Source organism: Buteo buteo, chromosome 15 (assembly GCF_964188355.1).
Source record: "Buteo buteo chromosome 15, bButBut1.hap1.1, whole genome shotgun sequence".
Classification (NCBI taxonomy): domain Eukaryota; kingdom Metazoa; phylum Chordata; class Aves; order Accipitriformes; family Accipitridae; genus Buteo; species Buteo buteo.
In genome coordinates, this window is record NC_134185.1 from 6,978,058 (window position 1) to 7,001,329 (window position 23,272).

General features: G+C 34.7%; 1 protein-coding gene across 3 annotated transcripts in view; it reads left to right on the forward strand.

The window, feature by feature from the left end:
* MYO6 (myosin VI) overlaps window positions 1-21,460 on the forward strand; it is a 114,777-nt gene extending 93,317 nt beyond the window's left edge. For 2 of the 3 annotated variants that reach the window (XM_075046477.1, XM_075046475.1), the window contains exons 26-33: window positions 181-389; window positions 764-842; window positions 3,085-3,245; window positions 10,296-10,399; window positions 11,797-11,928; window positions 12,865-12,891; window positions 15,178-15,396; window positions 16,847-21,460. In XM_075046477.1, coding sequence (XP_074902578.1) covers window positions 181-389; window positions 764-842; window positions 3,085-3,245; window positions 10,296-10,399; window positions 11,797-11,928; window positions 12,865-12,891; window positions 15,178-15,396; window positions 16,847-17,046 — 1,131 coding nt within the window. In that variant the 3' untranslated portion in view covers window positions 17,047-21,460. The remainder of the gene's footprint in view (window positions 1-180; window positions 390-763; window positions 843-3,084; window positions 3,246-10,295; window positions 10,400-11,796; window positions 11,929-12,864; window positions 12,892-15,177; window positions 15,397-16,846) is intronic. The other variant, XM_075046476.1, reaches the window with a different exon arrangement.
* Window positions 21,461-23,272: the final 1,812 nt, after the last annotated feature.

Genomic DNA, 23,272 nt, shown 5'->3' on the forward strand with positions numbered 1-23,272 from the left:
CCCAGGATTTTAGGGAGAAAGGGAAGGGTGTGCTCAAGCTCCACTACCCTGAAGTGTATATATAGTGTAATTATACTGCTCAATGCTCTCATTTTGCTTAGTATTTTTTCAATGTGCATTTTTTAAAAGTGAACTACAAATGTAAAAGAATATAACCCCTCTTATTATTCAATATTGCAGACCACTATAATGACTAGGGAACAGATACAGAAAGAATATGATGCTCTAGTTAGAAGCTCAGAGCAGCTTCTGAGTGCACTGCAAAAGAAGAAACAGCAAGAGGAGGAAGCAGAGAGGCTACGACGCATCCAGGAGGAAATGGAAAAAGAACGAAAGAGACGTGAAGAGGAAGAACAACAACGAAGGAAGGAAGAAGAGGAGAGACGTCTGTGAGTCCTGAATAAGTTGCTGGTTATAGAATGAGAAGAAAATAGGAAAGGCACTTTAATGAGGTCATTTTTAATATTCCTATGCTTAAAGAAAGTCATTTGGATTGTAATCCTGGTGTGATATGCAGTGTTAAAACATTTCCTTTCCCAGTGATTTATAAGGTAAGTGTAGTCAGAATCGAGTATGGAAGAAGTGATATGATGCTGCTGGAAATACAGATGGACTTGAAAAGTTTCTTGACTTTACATGTAGTGTCCTGTCATCAGGACTGATTTCTGGATTACCGTTCAGTTTTATGGAAGATACTTTCCTATCTTGTGTTCACTTGCATCATAATAACATGTTTTAATTTCCTCCTCCTCTTTTGTAATAGGAAATCTGAGATTGAGGCAAAGAGAAAACAGGAAGAGGAAGAGAGGAAAAAGAGGGAAGAAGAAGAAAAGCGTATTCAGGTTAATATTTTAGCTATGTGTGGTGTCTGGGGTTTTTGTTGTTGCTGGGCTTTTTCTTTCTTTTAAATCTTTTTCACAGCTTAGGGTCTCCGCTGAGTCCTAGGGCTTCATTTTATAAATATGTGTCTCAGAGTCACTCAGCAGTGTTGCTTTAGTAGTAAATGTAAGGCGAAAATCATGCTTAGGGTATCCCAAGACAGGTCACCCATTTCTAGTTCATATGCAAGTTCAGGTCTTCTGGATAGAGGTGCCTTTGTTTATTAAAGTTTTTCTAAAGTTACTTTAAAGTTAAAAATACACAACACTGAAGAATCATAGTTTAGCCTTCGCAGTTTTTTGCAGATGTTCCATGTCAGGTAAGTTTGGCACTCTTTTACTTGAAGTCACATCTGCACTCAGGCTGTGTCATGTACCAGCTTAACTGTAAACACTTTCATAATATTGGTAATAATGAGAGGATACGGGACTGTCTCTAGTAGCCCCTTTGGCTACATTCATGTAGAATAAATATATGCAGTTCAAACCCTGCTCCTCCACCCCTTCCCCTTGATTCCTGACACTTCTTACTGATCCCATCATGAACTCACACTCAGAGTTGTGTTTGGCCCCTATACCCTTGTTTTCCTCTTGTCTTGGAGATTACCTGGGTGACCTGGGAGAGCAGTCTCAGAGAGAAAAAGCTTCTTTGTCGGGGCATTTGTAGAAAGCACAGGGCCATGGTCACTGATGTTTACAAACTCTCTTAAGCCCTCTCCACGATTAATCAGAAGCAGAATTTTTCTCCTGTATCTTGTTATCCCTGGAGTTAGCCTAGCACTGCTTATTCTCCTTGTAACTGCATACTCTCTTTTATCATCTCACCCTCATTCTTGATAAACAAGTCACTGGAACTAACAGAGAAATTATAGCTTAACTTTGGTGAAAAATGACTCTTTCCTGTGTTTATTGGGTCTGTCACCTGTATCAGAATAATAAGCACTACCAGCTTGCAGAAGTTAAACATAAAAAGAGTAAGCTGCTATTTGACTAAGTCTCTAAATCATTGCTTGGAGACCATTGCAGATGTGCCTAGTGTTTTGTGAGAAAACAAAATAGGATAAGTTTCCATTCAGGGACAGTTTAAATGGATTAAACTTTGTCCACTGAGGAAGCAAGTTGGCCTGTTGCCAGACGGTTTGAAAACTTGGTCTGCCAGCTCTAAGAGCATCTCTAGGGATTGTTTTTATTTATGTTTCTTTGTTTCTGAGATGTGGATATCTGCGGTGCAGAACGTAATTTATACTTTTACAGAAAAGCTGCATTTGAATACAAAGCAGATACATAATCCAGTAGGGTAGTTCTTTCTTCTACATACGGTTAATTACTCAGTCTCTCTTCCTGGTGGTTGTTACTATCAGCTAATCTAAAATGGGATTCATAGGATGAAGTCACTGGTGTTACTGCACTGCTTTAGTGGTGCAAATTCACGATGAAGAGTAGGAATTGACTTTGTCTCCTTTGTTGAGTTTTGGGCACCAAAAAAGGTACTGCTAAGACTTGGCTTGTCTGACTTTCAGACATATGAATTGGATGGTCACGTTTTACTTACTGTGTGTGCAAGACCCTCTGTTAAATAATGATGGTAAACTGGTATTTAGTTTTCCTCTGCAGAGGCAGTATATCTGGATTGCTTCTGCATTGCAGTAAGTCAGAATTTTACCATTTACTTAAATTCAAAGCCAGATCAGGTCCACAGAGGATTCCAGCGTTTGTCTTGATCCCTTTTCAGAGTGAACCATGGACCTATATGCAAAGCAGTGCCAACTGCAAAGTCCTGTAATGCCAAGTGCAGAATATCAAGGGAGTATTGTGTTAGTGCTACGGAGGAGTAACCATATTGCTCTGTATCATCTGAGTTTTAATGATTCTAAAAACTTTTGAAGGCTAATTTTCATAATACCTAACAAAAAGCTTCATGTGTTTTTTAAATAAGGAATAATTGATTGGAACTTTATTTTTAAAAGGTAATACAAGTGGTGGACAATAATGATTTGATAAACTACATGAAAACCAAGATGCAATCTTAGCTGTTTTGTTTTTCTTGGGTCAAATTAAATACTAATGCTGTTACTTTTTCAGTTCTATAAATTTTGCATGTTTTGAAAGCTATAAATACACTACTTGGCATATTTTTCTAATCATCTGCTTATGTACCATTTTGGTTTTGATTGGGTAAGGTTAAAAGTGTGTTTTTATAAAACAGGCTGAAATTGAGGCTCAGCTAGCTAGAGAACGAGAAGAGGAAACCCAGCACCAGGCAGTGCTTGAACAGGAACGTCGTGATCATGAACTTGCAATGAGAATTGCCCAGAGTGAGGCAGAACTCATCAGTGATGAGGCTCAGCTTGATCTAGGATTGCGCAGGTATGTGGTTAAGTAGTAACATTTCTCTCTCTCTCTCTGTTTTTTTTTGTCTTCTTCCTTTCCTGATCCCTTTCAGAAACCTATGCTCATGTTGGTTTTATGTATTTTTGTATTAATTAAATGGACATTTTAAGTCAGTGTATTCGTATATTTTTCAAATTAACTTGTGAAATTTGTTAGAAATAGATTGCTTTTGCTTAAAGACTTCCTCCATTTTGCGTCTTGCTACATCAGTAATTTAGTAGGCGCTTGTGAATACGACTGCAGTTCTCTTTCTCTTTTTGAGTTCTGGCAAGGATGGCAACCAATTTAAATTACTAATTTTAGGATACATTTAATGTAGTGAATGGAATTTCCTCAGTGGTAAGTAGTAATAAGATATACCCTTCCTGGTACGTGATGGTTCCAGTAATACAGTGAGAATTTGTGTGTGGGTTTTTTTACCAAGATGCCCTCTCTGAATGCAGAAACAGTAGTTATTTCTGTGTCCTGATTTGTAAGTTTTTTAAAGTGGAATGAATATATTTAACATAGGTGGGTTTGAAAATTAAATGTCATCTTAAATGTTTTCTTTTGTGTGAATTTTTTTGTGTCACAAGAAGTGCTTGGCTTTTGGTATACAGATCCACACCGCCTGCAAAGCAAGAGCTCTTCATGTTTCTAAGGGATCACCCTTTACACAACTTAGAAGTTCCAGTAAAAATGGTACTTATTGGTCAAATTGCATAAAGGGACTTATGAACATGATCACATCATCGGTGACTTCATTAGTGCTACTCTACTCAGTTTGTTGTTGTTGAAAGAAGGGGTGTAAGAAAATCCCAAGTGTTTCCATGGTATTTCAAGCTCCCAGATGTGTTCTCTTTGCTAATCAAATTTTACCTAGTTGTATACTTTTTTTTTAATAACCGTATGCCTATGAGAGGTAGCTGGGTGATTTTTTTGTCATGTACAATACTGATTTTTAGACAGTTCCACTAAAATTATTGGGTTTGCCCTCAGTTATACAATAGCTGTCATGTTGTCTCAGGTAAGACTTTAACATGCACAGGTGGATGTCTAAGTGCTTCACAGACAGCATTCTGGAGATTTTCGTACTTTCCCTGTTTGGATTTTGGTGCAACACTTTGAAGGTAAACCCAAAGTCACTCTAGTGTTGCAACCTGGCAAACTTCTCTCAGACACGAAAGAAGGGAGGCAATACACAAGAAGGGCTCAGAGAATTGAGTAACTTTTCTGTCAGTGAAGCTCTAATCTCCACAGTGTTTCCTACTGCTCATGGGTGATCCTGGTATATGTCTTCCTTGGGTAGTCCTGGAATGGATGATGAACTAACCATCCTGATAGTTATGACAGCCAGTTTTTCTCCACTGCGTAGCTAGCGGTAGGAGAATGGAGACTTTTCTGAATGATTGCAAAGTGCAGAATAGTCTGAACAAATTAACATAGTGATGTAAATAATTTCTTGAGCAAGATAATATATAAATCTAGAAAAAAGTAACAGATTTTTCTGCTTGTATGAGATTTTAGCTCATTAGTAAATTTTTTTCCTTCTGTTTCTGCAGTCTACTTCAAAGAGTTTTAAACATGTCCAAAAATTGAAGAAAATGCTTTTAATTTCAACTTTGATTTGATTTTGGTTTGGTTTGTTTAAAAACAAACTAAACCATTCCTGTGGGTAGATTTCCATGTAACTGCAGGAATTGGTTTAAAAGTAGAAATTGTGGGAATTCTTCTCTGAAGTGAAAACTATTTATTGGTTTGAACAAAACATGTAATTTAATAATTTAAATATAAATTCTTAGGACTTACTTTGACTGATACCAGTTAAAATTTTACTAGAGTCTAAGGAAGTTATATTCTACCATCTTCCGGATTTGAGACTTGCATATTACCATATGATACACTGAAATCACTGTGACTTTTATATAAGTATATTTGCCTTTTCTGTTAAATTTTGCTGTAGTAGGATAAAGCATGTATCACTCCATGCTGAATTCATGCAGTATACTGATTGTACAGTGTTTTCACACAATTTTGTAAAAAATCGTTTCATGCTTACATATTGGCATGAATAAAAGGATATTTTCCATTGTGCTGTACTACCTGTGCAGTGAAAATAGTAAGAACAAGGTGATTTTTATGTGCCACTTTGAAGGAACTCTTGTATTTTGCTCTTTTTTAAGGAACGTGATACTTGTGCTTTGTCATATTTGAAAATGAGTAGCCTCAACTTTCTTTTCTCCTGAATACCTTGCTGCATTCACCATTAGTTTTCATAGATATTTAAAGGTTCATAAGTATTAGTAGTTTCTTTGAAAAATACATTCTTTGGCTCCTGTCAAAGAAGAAAAGTTGTTTGTTCTGGCAGTAGATCCAGCATTTTTATTTGCGCTTATTCTGTGCTGAATATGCAGGACCTCTCCTAGCTTCATCCAATTTTATTACTCATCCACAATTTGAAAGCATATGTAACAAGGGATTTACTGCACCTAGGGGTAAATTAACAGAAGTGGTTAACACTTAAGTGAAGAATTAGTTAAATAATAGGTATCTGTTTTCAACTGTGCAATATTTTTAATTTGTGGCTTATGGAAACGTGGTGTAACATATAGCACCAAAATAAGCTAGCCTCAGTGAAGGTGGTGTGAGTATATCTGTTCTGTGTGTTGTGTTGGAACAGTCCAAGTAAGTTCTAATTTGTAGCATATTCAATGCTACATGTGTGTACATGTGGGTCTTCATTATGGCAGTTAGACTCGATGTCTTTTCACAGCTTGCATGAAGAAACTATCTGTCCTGTTCCCAGAGTAGCTACATGAGGATTGCTGTTATTTCGCATGATATGCTTATCCAGGCATAAAATATATCAGTAGCATGTCTCAAAATCTTTGATTTTGAAAGGAGTGGGGGGAGAAAGTGTGTGGGAAGTTTTCACTTGTACATTTTTTCCAGATTATCTTAATGTAACTTTTTAAAAATAATTTAACATTCATGATTGAATGAGAGAGGTGAAGAAAAAAGGTCTATATAATCACAAGACAGTAAATAAGATGTGAGAGAGCATGAAATACTATGACCCATCTTTTCCCACTTCAGATTATTAGAAAGGTAACTAGGAAGAAGTCTATCTAACATAAATATCTTCTGTTTGCAGAGCCAATGGAACAAAGCTGCAAATGACTGCGTATGGCATTTTTTTCCATTTGAATGCTCTAATAGAAAAACAAGCAACACTAATTAATTCAAAGGAAATTGATATTGTCCTCTTATTTACTAATACTCCATAACAATCTTTATTATCGTGCATCTGTAAACTTTAATCGGTTTGAAATACCCTATATCCACTACTTTGCTTATGTCTAATAAACAAGTTAATAATCTAATATACCTAATAATATCTATTTAAAGATGATTATGTAATTAGTGTAAACTTTTTCACATACTATCCATTTTTCACTGTCCCATGTGATTTATTGCTCTTTACAGAATCAGGACTCTGTGTGTGTATATATATATATTAGAATGGAAGTTATTTAAAATAAGTAGCCCTTTTTTTTTTTTGTGCACTTCAGTTTGGTTGGCAAGAGATTTTCACAGTTATAAAGGCTGGTTTTATATTAATATGTTTGGTTTATGCTTATTTATCAATTTTCTTATAGGGAACAAATGGCCACAGAAATGTCAGAAATATTGTCTAGGTAGGTGAGAAGGCAACACCAAACGAATCAATCATTATATAAAAAGAAATCACACATGAAATGGGTTGAATTATTATGGAATGAAAAATAATGCAATCTGGGCTTTTTTAAGTGCTAAGCAGATAAGTAAATTATTTCTTTCAGATAAATTTCCTTTATCAACACCTTTTTCAGCAATTATTTTTATGCTATTTTAATTGATTATATAGATATTTAAAAAAAGAATAGTTCATGTACCCTGGCTTTTTGTGTAATTTTGATAATGTTCCTCCAGCTCTCTTCTCTTTTCACCTTTCTTATAATGATAATAGAAAACTAGGCTCCACAGCTTTCAAAGGAGTATTTCTACAGATTCAACAGAGTTTGTGAAGTTATTTAATGTTAATGTAACTGTTAGTGCTTTTAATAAAAAAAATTCTAGTTATAATTCCCTTCAAATAAAAGCAGGTTTGAAAATTACCATGTTAAAAGCATATTAAAACCCCTCTGAAGACATCTAAACAAAATCCCTTCTGAGATGTCTTGAATGCTACTGCAAGATTTTATGCACAATGCAAGAGGAAAGGAGAATGCAGGTTTAGATCTGAATACAATTCTTCTCGAACAGTCTCATAGTTTGTGATAGAACACTAATTCTCTGTTGAGAGAAATTGTTATAATGTTCTCCATATCAGTGAGTAATTAGAAAGTGTTTTGTGCAACTTGAGGACAGAAATAACATTTTTGCATTCATTTTCTGAAGCTTACATAAGAAGCAAAATTGTTTAGAGTTTTTAAAAGTGAATCTGTCATTAAACAAGCTACTATGCTGTGTATATATAAACTGAAGATGATCAGTCTCACATGTTTGATGGGTTTTCTAGCTGTAGCACTGATAATTGTGAATGCAGCTGTTAATTTGTTTCTTGCAGTGGTATTTTAAGAATAGGACTAAACAATGTTGTGTGTAATTAAGCTAGCATGTGAATTTAGATGGCTAGATTATATTGCATATATTGACATAGTTCCAATGACAATGGCCAATTCTTAATGTGCAAAAAAATAAGAAAATTTTGGGGGCAAAATCAGAGGCTCTGTGTTTTGGTTGAGTTCAAAATGTAATACTTCTTACTGCATGCTTGTTTAATTAAATTTTTTTCACTTGTCATATACTGTAAACTTTTGACTTAAGACTGACTTTTTTAAGTCTGGAAATACTGTTTATGATACATAACTGTGTCAGATTGAGTGGTGAAGACTGATTGGCAAGTATGATGGTCTTCTTAATGCCAGACTGTTATGCTTAAAGTCATGTAGAAAACAAAAGAGTGATCTGCAGGGTAGTACTGTAATGGAAAGACTAAGCCATTCAATTGGATTAGCATTCTTAAAGATTACTAGTTTAACCAGAGATCTTACAGCCTAGTTCTGGTGCTCTAAATTATGTAGCAAACTCTTAGAGTGGTGGGTAGTGTTGCTAAATAAGGAAAATCCTTGGGATTTGTCAAATTAGGTTCAAGAAGGTTAGACACCAGGCAGCGGAAATTACATTTAGCAGCAATTCTGTAATGTCCTACAGGTATGCCAATGATGACAAAATATTAATATATATATTTTGAAGGAGACAGTCTGCCTAATGATTTGTTTTACACGTAGGAGTAGTACTAAGGGTGAGGAAAAGTTCCTGTCCCTCAGCTATGTACTGATTAAAAGTCAAAGAGGTAGTTTTTTATGTCAGACTTCTCAAATACCATAACTGGAAGCTGTGTGTTAACTCAGATTAGTAGTACGAGTAGGCATAATCAAGCTGATGCTTAATTCTGTAGTTTTAATTACATTTGAAGAGATGGTTCAGTTGCTGTTTAGAAGAAGATTTGGTGAAACAGATTGTTTTATTCTAGGAAACTTAAAATGCATTTGTTATCTCTGCATTCAAAATTGCTATATCTCCATAGAGAAATTTTTCACAGAAAATATATTTATAACCTATTAACTAAAAAGGGAAAAAACCCAACATAAAACTTCATAGTACTGCATGAGACCTTTATGGAAAAATAAAATTTAAAATAATATTCACCAGTTTATAAATACTGTAATAATGCAACAGTCCCACAAAAATATTGCTGCACAAACAGACTTTAAATGAAAAGGCCTGGTTTCTTCTGGTTTTCTCTCTTGTGAATTTTTGAATACTTGATTGCATCAAGTATTTTGCTACCATGTTAAAGATCTAGTTTCTTCTGAACAAATCCTCTCAGATCCTGAAAGATAATTCAGTTTGCCTCATGTTCTTAGTCATGGACATTAGCAGAGATTTAATAAAATCATGTGTCTGTTCTTGAATTCCTTAGTGTTTAAAAAGTATTCTGATTGTCACTGAATGTTGGGGTGTTTTAAACTTAGTTTATATCCAAATAATCCATGGGAAGTTTGCTGTTCCTGAGGGAAAGTTCTTACACTTCTTATCCATAACATTTTTAAGACAAAAAAAAAAAAAATATTTTTTTTTTCAGGTTTATCTTTAGATGTATACATGTAGTGTTTGTTTGTTTGTTACATGGATAACCTTATACGTGCTGTTAAAGATGATGGAGATTTTAGTAATAATTTCTCAGTTGCATTTGCCATTGACTTTGTTGCATACTACCTATATGACAAATACCTTTTGCCTCTGAAAAACACTGTTTCTGGATGAGTCTTTTTATACTGGTCAGCCTTTCTTCTGAAAATGGTCTTTTTTTTCCATGGTATCTCTTGATGATTCCCCCCCCCGAATAAACATTGCTGTTCTCAGACAACTGCTATACAATTAATGTAGAATTAATTTGATTTCTTGTCTCAAATTAGACTTTTGTCAAAGACATGAAATATTTTCTCTGGTCTTGGAACAAGGATTTGGTCCTGATCCAGTTTTAAACAGCAGAGGAAACGCCTTTTCTTCCTTCTCCTTGTCTACTTCAGAAATAGTTTTTTGTCTTATTTTTCAAATGGAACTAAAATGTATATGGCCTCTCTTTGTTGTCTGTATTCTGTATCTTGACTAGTACTAAATCATGTGGGGTGAGGTACACATAAATAGAATATGCGTCTTTTCACATATAAGCGCTAACTATTAATGACAATTCCTTTTAATCTCTAGGCAAGCAATCAGATGATTATATTATTTTGGATGTAAAAGATGCCTTCACTTTCCCTTAATCATTTGAACATCTTGAAAATGGTACTTGGTCTTTGAATTCAGTCCCTCTGCTGCTAATTTTCATTGTAATAAGTATGCTGCAGTGTTGATCGTGGGATCTGTTCTTTCTGTTGTAAAAATTCCTGTCTCATACTTGAAAAAATACATATTTTTTTTTTTTAATAATTGTAGGGGTCCTTCAGTTCAAGCCACGAAAGCTGCTGCTGGTACTAAGAAGCATGATCTCAGTAAGTGGAAATATGCAGAGCTTCGTGATACAATCAATACATCCTGTGGTAAGTCGTGGGTTTTTTTCTGATTGGAGAAAGAAGTCAAGTTGTAGTTGTATGAAAGGTGTTACTTTCTTCCTATGACAAAGATAAAAACTTGCTCATTAATTTATTCAGGTTTGAATGAATGTCAAATTAATTTTTAAAAGTTGTATTACCCTGAAGAGAACAGCAAACTAAGCTTTTTCCATATTGAGGAAACAGAATTTCCTTTGTTATCTCCTTTACTGATTATACTTTTATGATGTTAAACTGCTTGGGCCATAAACTACATCTTATAATCTCTTAATTAAATTGTCTCAGTTTTATGTATTTCCACAAAGGGAATAATAGTTATTATGCTTTACCTAGAATTTATGTGTTCTAAGAATTTTTTTGCTGCCACTTCTTGCTGTCATCAAATCACAAAAAAACAAATATGTCATGGAAAGGACAGCAAAAAATATTTTCTGTCTTAGATGTTCAGATTATTCTTCAGTTTTCAAAATGTGTAACTTCATTTGGGAAGCTCACAGTTGGGACATTAATTACTTTTCCCCCAGTGTTATGAAGATCAAAACAGATAAGAATTATTCCTTTATTAAATATTACTGTTTCTTCATGCTTCTGATTGAAAGCAGTTGGTTAATTTCTGATTTAAGATCACTCAGAATTTCTCCTTGGGAGTAGAAATTGGAAACAAAACCATTCTCTCTATTTGTATTTAAAACCCAAAGTTAGCTCCAAATTCTAACAGTATCTGTATTGTTTTTATGTATGCAAGACTGGAGTGATGTTTTCAGCTGAATAGGTGGTGCAGTAATACATGGTGCTATGATGCTAGTGTGTGTTCATCCCTAGTGAAGCCAGTCTGGATTCTCTTCCGTGACTAATGAAGAAGCCTTGTGATCATTCAGTCTCTTGATACAATGAAATTCAGCAAAATTAAAATATATTTAATAAACTGGAGAAAGAACCTAGGTCTGAGCAATCAAATTGCCAATTTTCTTTTTTTCAGTTGCAGAAATAAAGTTCAGCAGTGAAATTTTATCTATTTCTCTACTGCTTGGCTTTTGATAATGTCAACAGGCAAATTTAGTGAAGTGAAAATTTTATTTGTAGCATTTCACTGCTCCAGATCTCACAGTGGAGCAGCTACTTTGGGGACTGCCATTACTCTAAAGGAGAAAAGGATATATAGCACTCCAAGGGACTTTTCTGGGCCATAAAATAGAAGTCCTGTTGCTGCAGAGAGTGAGGCTATAATATAATAAATATAATAAATATAATTATTATACTATATTAAAACATATTAGTGTTACAACATGATCTAAAATTATTTAGCTATCAGTATAGGAAAGCATTTAGTAAATAATTTTTCTGATTTTTCTCACTTATCCCTCCCTTCCTCATTTTTGAGACAGATATTGAACTGTTGGCGGCTTGCAGAGAAGAGTTTCACAGAAGGCTAAAGGTATATCATGCCTGGAAATCCAAGAATAAGAAACGCAATGCAGAAACAGAACAGCGTGCTCCCAAATCAGTCACAGACTATGGTGAGGAGAGATAATTTTGTGTTTATAATAATTTTGGTGACAATATTCTAAAGAAAACATTTCTAGAATGAATTTTGGTTTCACTAGGTTGAAGGAAATTCTTGGGTTTTTTAAGAGTATTTTTATATTGATTTAAGGTAAATATTTTGAAAAGATTGGAACTTTTGCTTGCTTGAGCATTACCTGAGAATTTGAGCTTTTCAGGGAATTTTGGTACAGATACATGGCAGGTGAAATATGGATCCCTGGAAAAGATGTTATCAAAGAATGGGTCCTTGTGGCCATGCCTAGTAATGTGGTTTTAAGTGCTTAAGAAAGCTTATGACTGAAACAGCAGGAAAAGGCATTTGAAGCACTTCGGCAAAGTGGTAAGTTGCTTTGAATTTGAGCTCACAAGTTCTGTCTGGAGCTAAATACTGGAGCACAGTATTGCTGATGGGAAGTAGCAAAGAGCAGAAGATGTTTGGATTATTGCAAATAAAGCTTGGAATATTCATGATCTCATCACATTTAGTTAGATATTTACAGCATTCTTTTCAATGTTTTTCATTGCATTTTTTTACATTCCTTGAAATATGGTTTCATATTTCTGAAGAAAAGTTAGAACATTGCAGTTCAGAAGAAAGTCGCTGATAGTGACCTTTCAAGACTTTTGTTAATGTCAGAAGTAATTTTTCCTATTGCAAATAATTATACTACAGGGGCATTTCACATCTATGTATTGTAATGATCGGAGAAGGTATTAAGAAGGAACTCTGATTTCTTAGATGTTTAAGCTAAAAGTCTTTCAGGTGTCAGTGGATGTGTGCTTCAAATGATGTAGTTTTTTCTTTCTGTCTTTTCACTGATGGGTGAAAATTTTTGAGGTACTGAAACTGTAAGTTATAAAGGATCAGCACTTTTATGTTTTGTTCAACATGTAATATTTGTTCACAGATTTTGCACCATTTTTGAGCAACTCACGTAAGTGGGGAGACGGTTATTTAAGCTAACTTTGAAGAATAGGAACACTTGAGAGCTCTATACTAACATTAATTAATCCAGTGTTTTGCTACACATGTATATAGAATTTAATTGTTCAAAAAAAGTCTATTGTACAATTTGGCTATGTTATTGAACTGATGGTAATTACATGTTACTCTGGTATTTACAAATGTACTTTACTGCTTATCTTCATGAGATCCTAGCCATTTGAGCGGTCATGGGAAGCGAAATTGAAATAACCTTTTTATGTAGGTTATTTGAAGGTATAGTCTCCTTGTTTTGTTTTTTTTTCTCTCTTTTTTTCCTCTTCCCTGCCCCTTCCCACCATGAAATGCCATGCTTGTTCCAAGATTTTTTACTGTTTGCATATGGCTTTTTGTTGTAGCAAAACTCTGGAATCAACAATGTAACAGCTATTTTCCTAGCACACTAACTAACATTCAGGTGGTGGTTTCTTTTGAATAAAGAACTACAATTCCATACCACTGAAAAGTAGAGGCTATATTGGCTGCTTAGCATTCCTGTCCTCTAGATTTCCTCTTGGATTTAGGTATGCATTTAGGGGTAGAAATAGGCCTTAGCAATTACCATTGCAGTGCAAAAAGTGTTTGACAATACTAAAGCACTGATCTGCTGTGATAGATGTTCAGACAATGTGCAGAAAATAGAATTAATTTCTTATAAACTGTAAACTATGTCTCCTGGTAAAATACATGCTTTATCAGAGTTGATGTATAAAAGCAGCATTCACCTATTAAAATCTGTTTTGTTTTTCTTCTCTTGGCTTATGTAGACATGGAAAAAAATTGGGGGGTATGATTTGTATAGTACATACTTTTTTTAAGGTTCTGCTCTTTGCATTTAGAAAAACTATTTTTGCTTGAATCTAAGTGGAAGAAATATAAAGGTGCAGTTGCTAGTTTATTAGTCTTGTTCATAACTGTAAAAATATGTTATTAGAGGTGATTGTCATTCTTCATCTTATTAAATTTTAGCTCAAATATTAGCTTTGCTGCTTATCAGACAACGGACAAAAGGAATTCATTTTTAATTATTCCCTTTAAGCTGAAACATGGAACTGTTAATACTGATGTTCTTTTGTAGAGATGGCATAGATTCACATTCAGAATTTCTTAAACAGGGTAGTTGTAACAGTGGTATTGTAAACCACTAAAACAAGATCACTAATAAACTTTTGCAGGAGGCAGTTATTAAAGGAAAGGATCTTGCTTGTAAGAGCTTTTACTGTTTAAAACTGATTATGATAGTGTATACATAACATTAAGAAGGTTGATCAGTTGATGAGTTAACATAGAGAGTATTTGCTTTTATTGTGAAGAAAGTTTCTCTCTGAAGTCTGAAATGTGTGGAACTCTGAGGGAGTCCAAAAATGCCCATGGCAATTGTTTACCAAATATATATGAAGCTTTAAAAGACTTTGTATAACTCTTGTCTCCTCTAGAAGTTTGGTCTGTTTATCTTAATGGTCTGAAATAAACAATTTCCTTAAAAAAAGAAAGCAGCCAGAGAGTAGTTCTAATGCTGGAGTTTAGTACGCAGAAATCTAGGCAGAAAGTTATGTTTGGTGGCAGCTTTGTAATAAGCAGTAATTGTTGTCAACATTTCTATTAACAAATTAGTCATTTCTAACAGTATTACACACCCTTCTGTGTTAACTGTCAAAAATCTTCAAGTGGTGCTTTATATTTTTGTAACTGAAAACACTTCCTTGCGCTGTAATCTTGTTTTACAAAGAGATGGACTGAACTAGAGCTGTTACTAATTAATGTTTCTGGTTGGTAAGAAATTTTAGATGGGAAGTTTTACCTTTAATATTGATTTAAAGCAGAATTTTACTCACTTTGTTTTGTCTAAATGTACCTGATGCTATTGAGCAAGCTATAGAGCAACATACGGATGCAATAGTTAACATGAGCCTTTCCTCACCAGTGTTGTAGCTGTAGTGATTAAAAGAATGCACATTATATGAGACGGGAGTGCTTTTTAGGTTTAATGAGACACCAGATGACCTTGATTTCAGAGAGATTCTGTCCGGTTTTGGGGGGTTGGGTTTGGGTTTTGGGGTCTTTATTTGTTTGGGGTTTTGTTTGGCTTGTTGTTTTGGGGCGGGGGTGGGGTGGGTTTTTTGGTTTGTTGTTTGTTTTTTTTTTTTACTTTGCTGATTAATCAAGTTATAATACGGCTTTCTTCTTTTCTGTTTTTTTGTTTGCTTGTTTTTTGGGTTTTTTGGTTTTTGCATGATAGCTCAACAGAACCCGACAACCCAGCTACCAACCAGACAACAAGAGATTGAAATAAACAGACAGCAGCGTTACTTCCGCATTCCCTTCATCCGTCCTGCGGACCAATACAAAGATCCCCAGAACAAGAAGAAGGGTTGGTGGTATGCACATTTTGATGGGCCATGGATTGCTCGACAAATGGAACTTCATCCTGACAAGGCACCCATTCTCCTTGTAGCGGGTTGGTATTGAAAGCAAAATTCAAATGCTGAGCAGGTTCAAAGTTGATAACTTTAGAAAAAGAGGCTGATGATACAAGTTTCCCAACTTGTATCCTCTTTTTTTCATCAGCAGTTCTTGTCTGGGCAGAATTTGAGGATTTGGGACTGCTGTTGATGGTGGCCAAATGTTACAGAGTATCATTTGGAGACGTAATTGGTCACATGTTTTACTTGTACATGTACTTTAATCTGGGAAATCATAGACAGAGTGGCAATCCGAATGTAAATGGGTTTTATTATTAAGTGTCCTCAGAGTGTTCACTGAACTGGAGGCAGCGTGAAGGTAAAACATGATTTATCTGCAAAGTTCTACTCATCGTTGTCTTGGTTTTTAAGTTAGCTTTGAAAAATTACAGCAGTTTGTATCAAAACAATTTGCACATATGATAGGTTGTCTTTCTATAGTATGGTGCTAATAGCAAACTGATGCTTTTACCATATTTATGCTGCCTAGTATGCAAGAATAGCTTTTTAATCTTAAACTTTTAAATAAAAACTAAATGTGGCAATGGATTAGGTAGAGATTTACCTGGTAATGAAATGTATCCTCCTTTTCTGGAGGATCATGAAAGGGGGAGAAAACACTGGAGAAATACTGTTTAGAGTTCTATGTTTTGAGTTTTTGTATTTAACTTGGAGACTGAGGAAAAGGCCATAACCAATTTGTTTAGCTTCAGAGTGAGCAAAAGTTCCTTTGTTTTCTGCTAATTATTTTTAATAGAATTCCTTATACCAGCTGTTGCCTGTTCAGTGTCAAAGCCCATAGCTAAAAGTAGCATTGTTGTCATAAATACCACATTCAATGGATCACCTATTAAAAATAAGATTAAAATACAGCACATGAGCTACATTGATCATTTCATTGGATTCTCTGTGTCAGTCCCATTTGGTGAACACTGTTTGTTTAGCATGGGAGGCAGACAGAGTGAGAATACTGGCTACTTGATCAAAAGTCTCGAGTTCTTAGTCACTTTGCTCCATTTAAACAAATTGAATAACAGCAGTTCGCTCTAAAACTATGTAAAACTGGAAGTATGTGTAAAACAAACGTGGTTGGCATCTTGTAGTGGTTTTCAGGAGAATATATCAAGAAGCTGATCATTTTGGCTTCTTTCCTTTGTTCGTTTGCTCATTTTTTAAGCACAATTTTGTCAGTTGCAGAATCTGATACTAGTTTATTCTGATACTGCTTTTCTGTACTGTGTGGGGGCAAAAAAAGAATAAATTTCTCTCTCTCTCTCTTTCTCTGTTGTCTCTGAGGACTGATTTCCCCATAAGCTCTGAAGTCTATTAACAAACCAGAGCTTGAGAGAGGAAATCTAATTAACAGAGATCTAATCCTTGTTAATGGGACCTTTGAATAATGTAAAAGCTTTATGAAGATTTTTCTTTTTCCCTTTACCATTTCAGGTAAGGATGATATGGATATGTGTGAGCTTAATCTTGAAGAGACTGGCTTAACTCGAAAGCGAGGTGCTGAAATTTTACCGAGACAGTTTGAAGAAATTTGGGAGCGCTGTGGAGGTATCCAGTATCTTCAAAATGCAATTGAAAGCAGACAAGCTCGTCCTACATATGCTACGGCTATGCTGCAGAACCTGTTAAAATAAATGGTCGTTTTGCACAGTAGCGTTCAAGATGAGAACCCTTGCCCATGATACAAAGGGAAGAGTTCCTCTGTGCAACAGAGGACGTAAACATTCTATAATCATATTAGAGATGTTTAATATAAAGTGAACAGATTTTATTAATCACGTGGTTTGTTAATTTGTACTTTATGATGTTTAATTTGTGTAGTGAACTTTACTAGGTATGAGGACCTTGAAGAAACTTCAGTCAGTGTAGTTTGTTGCATTTTGTTTATATGCTGCATTTTCTGTAACAGTTTCTGTTATAACTCCTAACACTTTTAAGCAATCTGTCTGTACTTGGGTACATATTACAAAGAACTGCATTGCAACCACCTCGTTATAAAATCCTCTCTTTAAAACACTGAATAGTTGGCTTCAAGTGGTGGCCTAGTAAAGAGGATATGCTGTTTCTAATAACTGGAATTGTGAGGCCTTAGCTTTGACTTCTGTTCCAGAGAAGTTGGAGTATACTTTTATATAATCTGAGACATTTTATGTCCTGATTTGAAAACTGGTTAGTGTCTGTATTTACTGACTTTTTCAGAAACTGGTGGGAAATCCTCCTAAACTTGAGACCCATAAATTCATATTTAATGCATTCTCTGTCTTGGTTGAAGAGAAATGGTTTTTGTACATTCTGAGAAGCACATTCATATATGTCAATATTGTGTAATATTAGAGGTACTCAAGAATGTACTGCTCATTAGGGCTTATACCACTTCTCTCTTAGTTTCTTTGTCTTTTCTCTAAGTACAGGTTTCCTTTAGACTTTTATTTTTCTGACCAAATTTCCGTTAGGAATTCTTGGACAGTTTGTTTATCCAGGTAGTGTAATTTCAATATATTATGAAAAATTATCCAAGACTTGTATCTGGAGGCATATAAGATTAAGGATAGCATAAGGGAAATATGTTCAGCTTTTTGGTGGCAGTATAACTTAACTGAATATTGAGGCCTGAGCCTCAGACATCCTGTTTATTTTAATTGTAACGAGATGCACAAGGTCTGTACCTTTTGTTAGATTGTATAAAAATTTGGTCCAGTAACATAATGCATCTACGTGCTGATGAAATAGCTACAATTTTTAGTATACTAGAATATCATAGGATTTGGACACTGAGCTTTATTTTAATCTTCTCTGTCAAGTTTCATAGCTTGTAGCAGTTCCCTTATTAAGCAGTTTGTTTGGGGAGTTTTTGTGGGTGGGAGTTATTAATTTCATACAGTTTTAAGATGCATTTGGTTCACTGATGTGAATATTGTTTCACCGTGCTGGCCATTATTTCAACAAATTAAACTTGATTATTTATTATCTCTCTGATAGGCATTCGAAATACAAGTAGCTTGATATTCAATTACTCGTTCAACCTGATTTAAAAAGAAGTCTTGTTTTATGAATTGGCGAAGTTTGCTTACACTACAAAATAAATTCCTCACTGTTTACTCGGTGTGAAACCTCTTGGAAACTTTAGTTTTTAAATGCATAAATATACCTAATTAATAACTTTCAAGAGGTACAGTTCTGTGGCACAGAGAAAGCTCCTGATGCATATATCCTTGCTGACCTTAGCTTGTGCTTGCATGCCACCGTCTGCTTGTTATTACAGATGCACTCCTTACTGTAACACATGGAGATACTTGAGTAATACATTAACTCTGTATGAATCCGCTGCGTCAGGGAATCTCAACTTCTGCTGCGTACCCACTCTACTTTTTGGTCATGTGATTGCAGACGAGAAAACCTTTTTTATTTTACCCAAATTCTTCACTGAAGCAGTAATTCTTGGCTGGAAGGTGAAAGGAGCAGCGCATCAGACTGCTGGCTAGCAAGTTGTGTACAAACCTGTACAGTGTTGCATGAGTTTAAAGGTGCTGCTTATGAAATTTAGATTACTGGTTTAAAGTGTTACTGGCTTGGAACCAAAGTTTCAGAACTTCCAGTCTCCAGAAACTTAGCACTGCAAGAAGCTATGATCATTCATGTGATACAAGGAAGAAAAATGACTGAAGTGGTAGGGGTGAGATGCCCTACCCTCTATTTATTACTGTCTGGATTTAGCTTCTTGATTTAACACATTCAGTCTCAGTTTATATATATATATTTATATATAAAACAGATCTTATGAGACTGAATATGGTAAGCAAAGAACCTCAATACTTAAGTGTGTGGGTAAGTGTATACACATATATATGCTTAAATATTTTAGTATATGTATGTGTAAACATACTTGTGGGGAACTTAAAATAAATAAAATTGTTAACTGAATTTTTCCAGTCTGTTCCTTTGATTATGCCAGGATTTCCTTGACTGGCATCAGAAAGAAAATTTATTTTTCAGAATGGGGTGTATGGGAATTCTTGTTAACTAAATGGCTAACAAATATGAGCTATCAGGAAAATAAAATTGGCTCTGAAATAGTGGAGGAGGAACTGGTGGCTGGATGTTCTCAGATGAGATGTTCCCACCTCTCTGCATTGCTCCAGCAGTATGCCTGAGGCAAGCAGAAGACGCATTCCAAAAATCAGGGTATTCTAGTTTGCACAGTAGCAAGCCTTTTTTTTTTTTTCTTTTTCCTTTTTTCTCTGCACTGAAAGCAGCATCTGCTTTTAGTTCTACTGATCTTTTTGTGCGACAAAATTAATTTTCAGTTCGTTTCAGTTTGTGGGGTTTTTTTTATGTCAGGCAATATTCAGCTGCTTACCGATTGTTTCCTTTGTTCCATCTACTGTGTCGGATAATTATACTGTTGGTTGATTTGGAGAGGAAATAAGGGGAGGAGGGGGGGTTGATCTGTAGGATTGTAGTATTACCTAATGCCCTTCTGATCTACGGTTATAGAGAAAAATTTGATTTTGTTTTTAAAGCAAAATGATGAGGTAAACATGTTGGCTTGGTTCTGTGTGTTTGATTTTTAAAAGAAAATTCTTCCTGCCTCTCAGTGAACCTGTCCATTATAGTTGAGATCTTCTGCATGAAACACTCCAGAAAACAGAAGAGCAGAAGAGAATCACCGTGCGTGGCTACATTCCTGACGAGGTGACCCAGGAATATGAATTTTCTAGAGAATGCTACTTCGAAGATCACAAGGTCATTAAATACTTGTCTTTCATCCACTGATAAGATTGTTTTTCTTTACCTAGTTGAATCCTTTGGGTTTTCCTCCAAAATCTTTATTTAAAGTATTTAAATGACCTCCTAATACTGTACTGAAAATTAAAAAAAATAAATACATTCCATGTTGAAATCTCAGTTGTATCTCTTACCATTTTGTCTTTAAAGATTTAAAGCATAGTAAGAAAGGGTAAATTAAATTACGAGAAGGATAAAAGGATTTCTGTGCTGGAAATGCCAGCTGCTTTTCTATCAGATGTTTATGGTGCTTAAAGCTACTCTAGTAAAGATTTTGTCTTTACTTTCTAAGGTAAGTGTTCCTCTAAAATAACATTCTGATACTAAAAAATTCTGATTTTGTTATCTCTAAGTGTCACACCCCATTTCTCAGTATTTGTTGAAACAAGTGTTTTTTTACTTTTATTACTATTTTTTTAACCTTTATTACTATCACTTCCAACCTATTAATCGTTTGCTATGCTGTGTACCGTTTGCACCTTTTCCATTTTAGATCATGACGATTGGTGACTAGTGAAACCGCTTAGGATGCTTCAAGTTTGTATGCTGCAGGAAAAGCTTTGTTTGGGGTGGAGATGTGTTGCTTTTGTGTTTTTGTTGGGTTTTTGTAGGTTTTTTTTTTTAATTTTTTTAAAGTATTCTCAAACTTTCCTGTCTTAAGGGCCAAATCAGAGTGGTATTTCTTTAATTTAAGAAGACTGAAATAATTCAGACTTTGATATCTAGGAGATATAATTTTGTTTCACTTTTGTTATGGCTTTCATCTCCAACTGTAGCTTTACATCAGTTTTAAGATAATGTGATGTGTTTTAATGTGTGATTAAATACCAATTCAATTCCCTGTGAAATTTTCAAGTAATAGTTTTATTATGTTTTATTGAAATACAAAAGGCTTACATCCAGCAAATATATTTGGTAATTAACAGTTGAGAGTGATAAATACAATCATGAATAATCATTATTAAAATACACATTTTAATATTACTTATTCTTTAATCTGACTAGTGATAACTAGTATGAATTGAAATATACTAAACACATACAAAAATACATTTGTAATGGAAAAAAATGGAATGCTTTCAGCATTCTTAACTTACATGAGCAATAGTGAAAAGCTAACGTTTGTTGGCAGGGATGACTTCCAGTGCCCTGCAAGAAGTATTTTTAAAGTAAGAGTTTTATTCTGAAGTGTTACTGTGTAAAACCACATTTTAGGTTTCCTTTTTATTTTTTTTTCCTAGTTAAATAAATTAAGTAAAAATACTATTTCAGCTGTAGAAACTCAACCTTGTATTCTTGGTGCATTGTCTTCATTTGTACACAATCACCAGTTTTGGTGGTTTTGCAGGCAAATCTGTTTGTGCAGTTAGTCGTTTGGAATTCGTAAACAGTTCTTTTGAGCGTATGTTATAAGGTAAACTAAAGTTCAGTCTTTGCTGTGGTAACTGTGTGGTACAAAGTAAAAAGAATTGTCACTAAAATCAGCTACTCTCCTGAATACATGAAAGTTTCACATCTGAATGAGGAGCCGTCATCCAGTATAGTCATGAACTTTGTAGAAGCTCAGTTTGAGCTGTAAGTACTAGTTCTGGTATGCACCGAGCAGCAAACAGTGCCTGAACGTTACAAAACACTGGTGCAGCATGTAAATACAGATACGCTCAAGAAAAAGGTGTTCAAGGTAAAAATAATGCTCATACTTGAATCAGGATTGTGGATCCATAGAGCATAAATTACTAAGCCTATAAAATACTTAATGGCCACCCATTTTTTGCTTAGATTTCTTCTACAAAAACTAATAGTAACCTCTCAAAATTATTTGTATGTATACTGAGTTTAAAGTGTATGTGCTTATGTGCAACTCTAATCTACTTGCTACTGGGAGGGTGCTTGTGAGTATAAACCTCGTGTTTGGAAAAGATGAAGCTGCAGGCATTGTGCCTCAGCAAAAGTTGGAAGCCTTAGGATAACCTGGCAGTTTAACTGTCATCAGAAACTAAGCAGTGAGGTGTGTATGTATATATGTGTATATATAATGTGTTTATTATCAGAAAAATAGGAATCTGATGTTCACAGAAACCATAAAAAAATTAATCCCAACTTCTGTGTGATTTGCTATGTGAGTGTGGTAGGGGGAGAATGAAAAAGTTCCTAAATGCTTTTAACGTGGCCTTTGGTCAATGACAGCTCTTACTTCCATGTTTGCCACTTACATTAGTGTATGTGAAGAAGGTTAATAAAAGGGTATAGAAATGCAGTAAAGTTTCTTTGACATTTTTACCCAAATGGCTGTGACATACAATATTGAAAAAAGTCACTTCTCAGGAAAATCTGTTTCTAGCATTTGGCTCTTAAATGAAAATACAGTTAAGATGTGTAAGCCCTGGATGCTTAATGCATGCGTCTTAACACTGGTGACTTCTTACTAGGCAAATTTTAAACATGGTCGAATAGTTGGTCAACTTGGTTATGTTGTTTAATAAAACAGTTTTTGTGATGTGTACTGATGTTACAGCTAAAAGTTATATTTTGAGGAATCCTTGAATTTTTTTCATATGCATGATCAACCTGAAGTCCAGTCTTGAATAATGCAGACCTTCTTTTTCTAATACCTGTAAGAGAAACTCTCGTAAGACATGCGAAAAGCATTTTTTTAATTTGAAAATGTATTATTTATCTACTGCTAATAGGCAGGGTCTCACTAAAATCTGTTGAGATAACTTCAGGATTATCTCAGTTCTCCTTACAATGAACTGGAGGTTATTATTTACATACTAAGTCATTGAGCTCAGAGTAAAATTTATTATTTTTTCTCCCTGGTACAGCAATGCTGTGCTTCTGTATGAAACAACAAACAACTACCACCAATACCACCATAATCTGAAGAACATGTTTTTGACTGTAAATAATTAGAATGCAGTGTGCTACAAAAGAAGCCATATCTAAAGTATCTACAAGATTCACAGTTACAGCAGACCTGGGATGAAACAATCTTTTGGGACGTTCAGTTTCTACGCATTGTCTTAGTTGTGAGAGCGGCAACTGTGCCGTGCAAACTTGTAAATTTGTAAAACC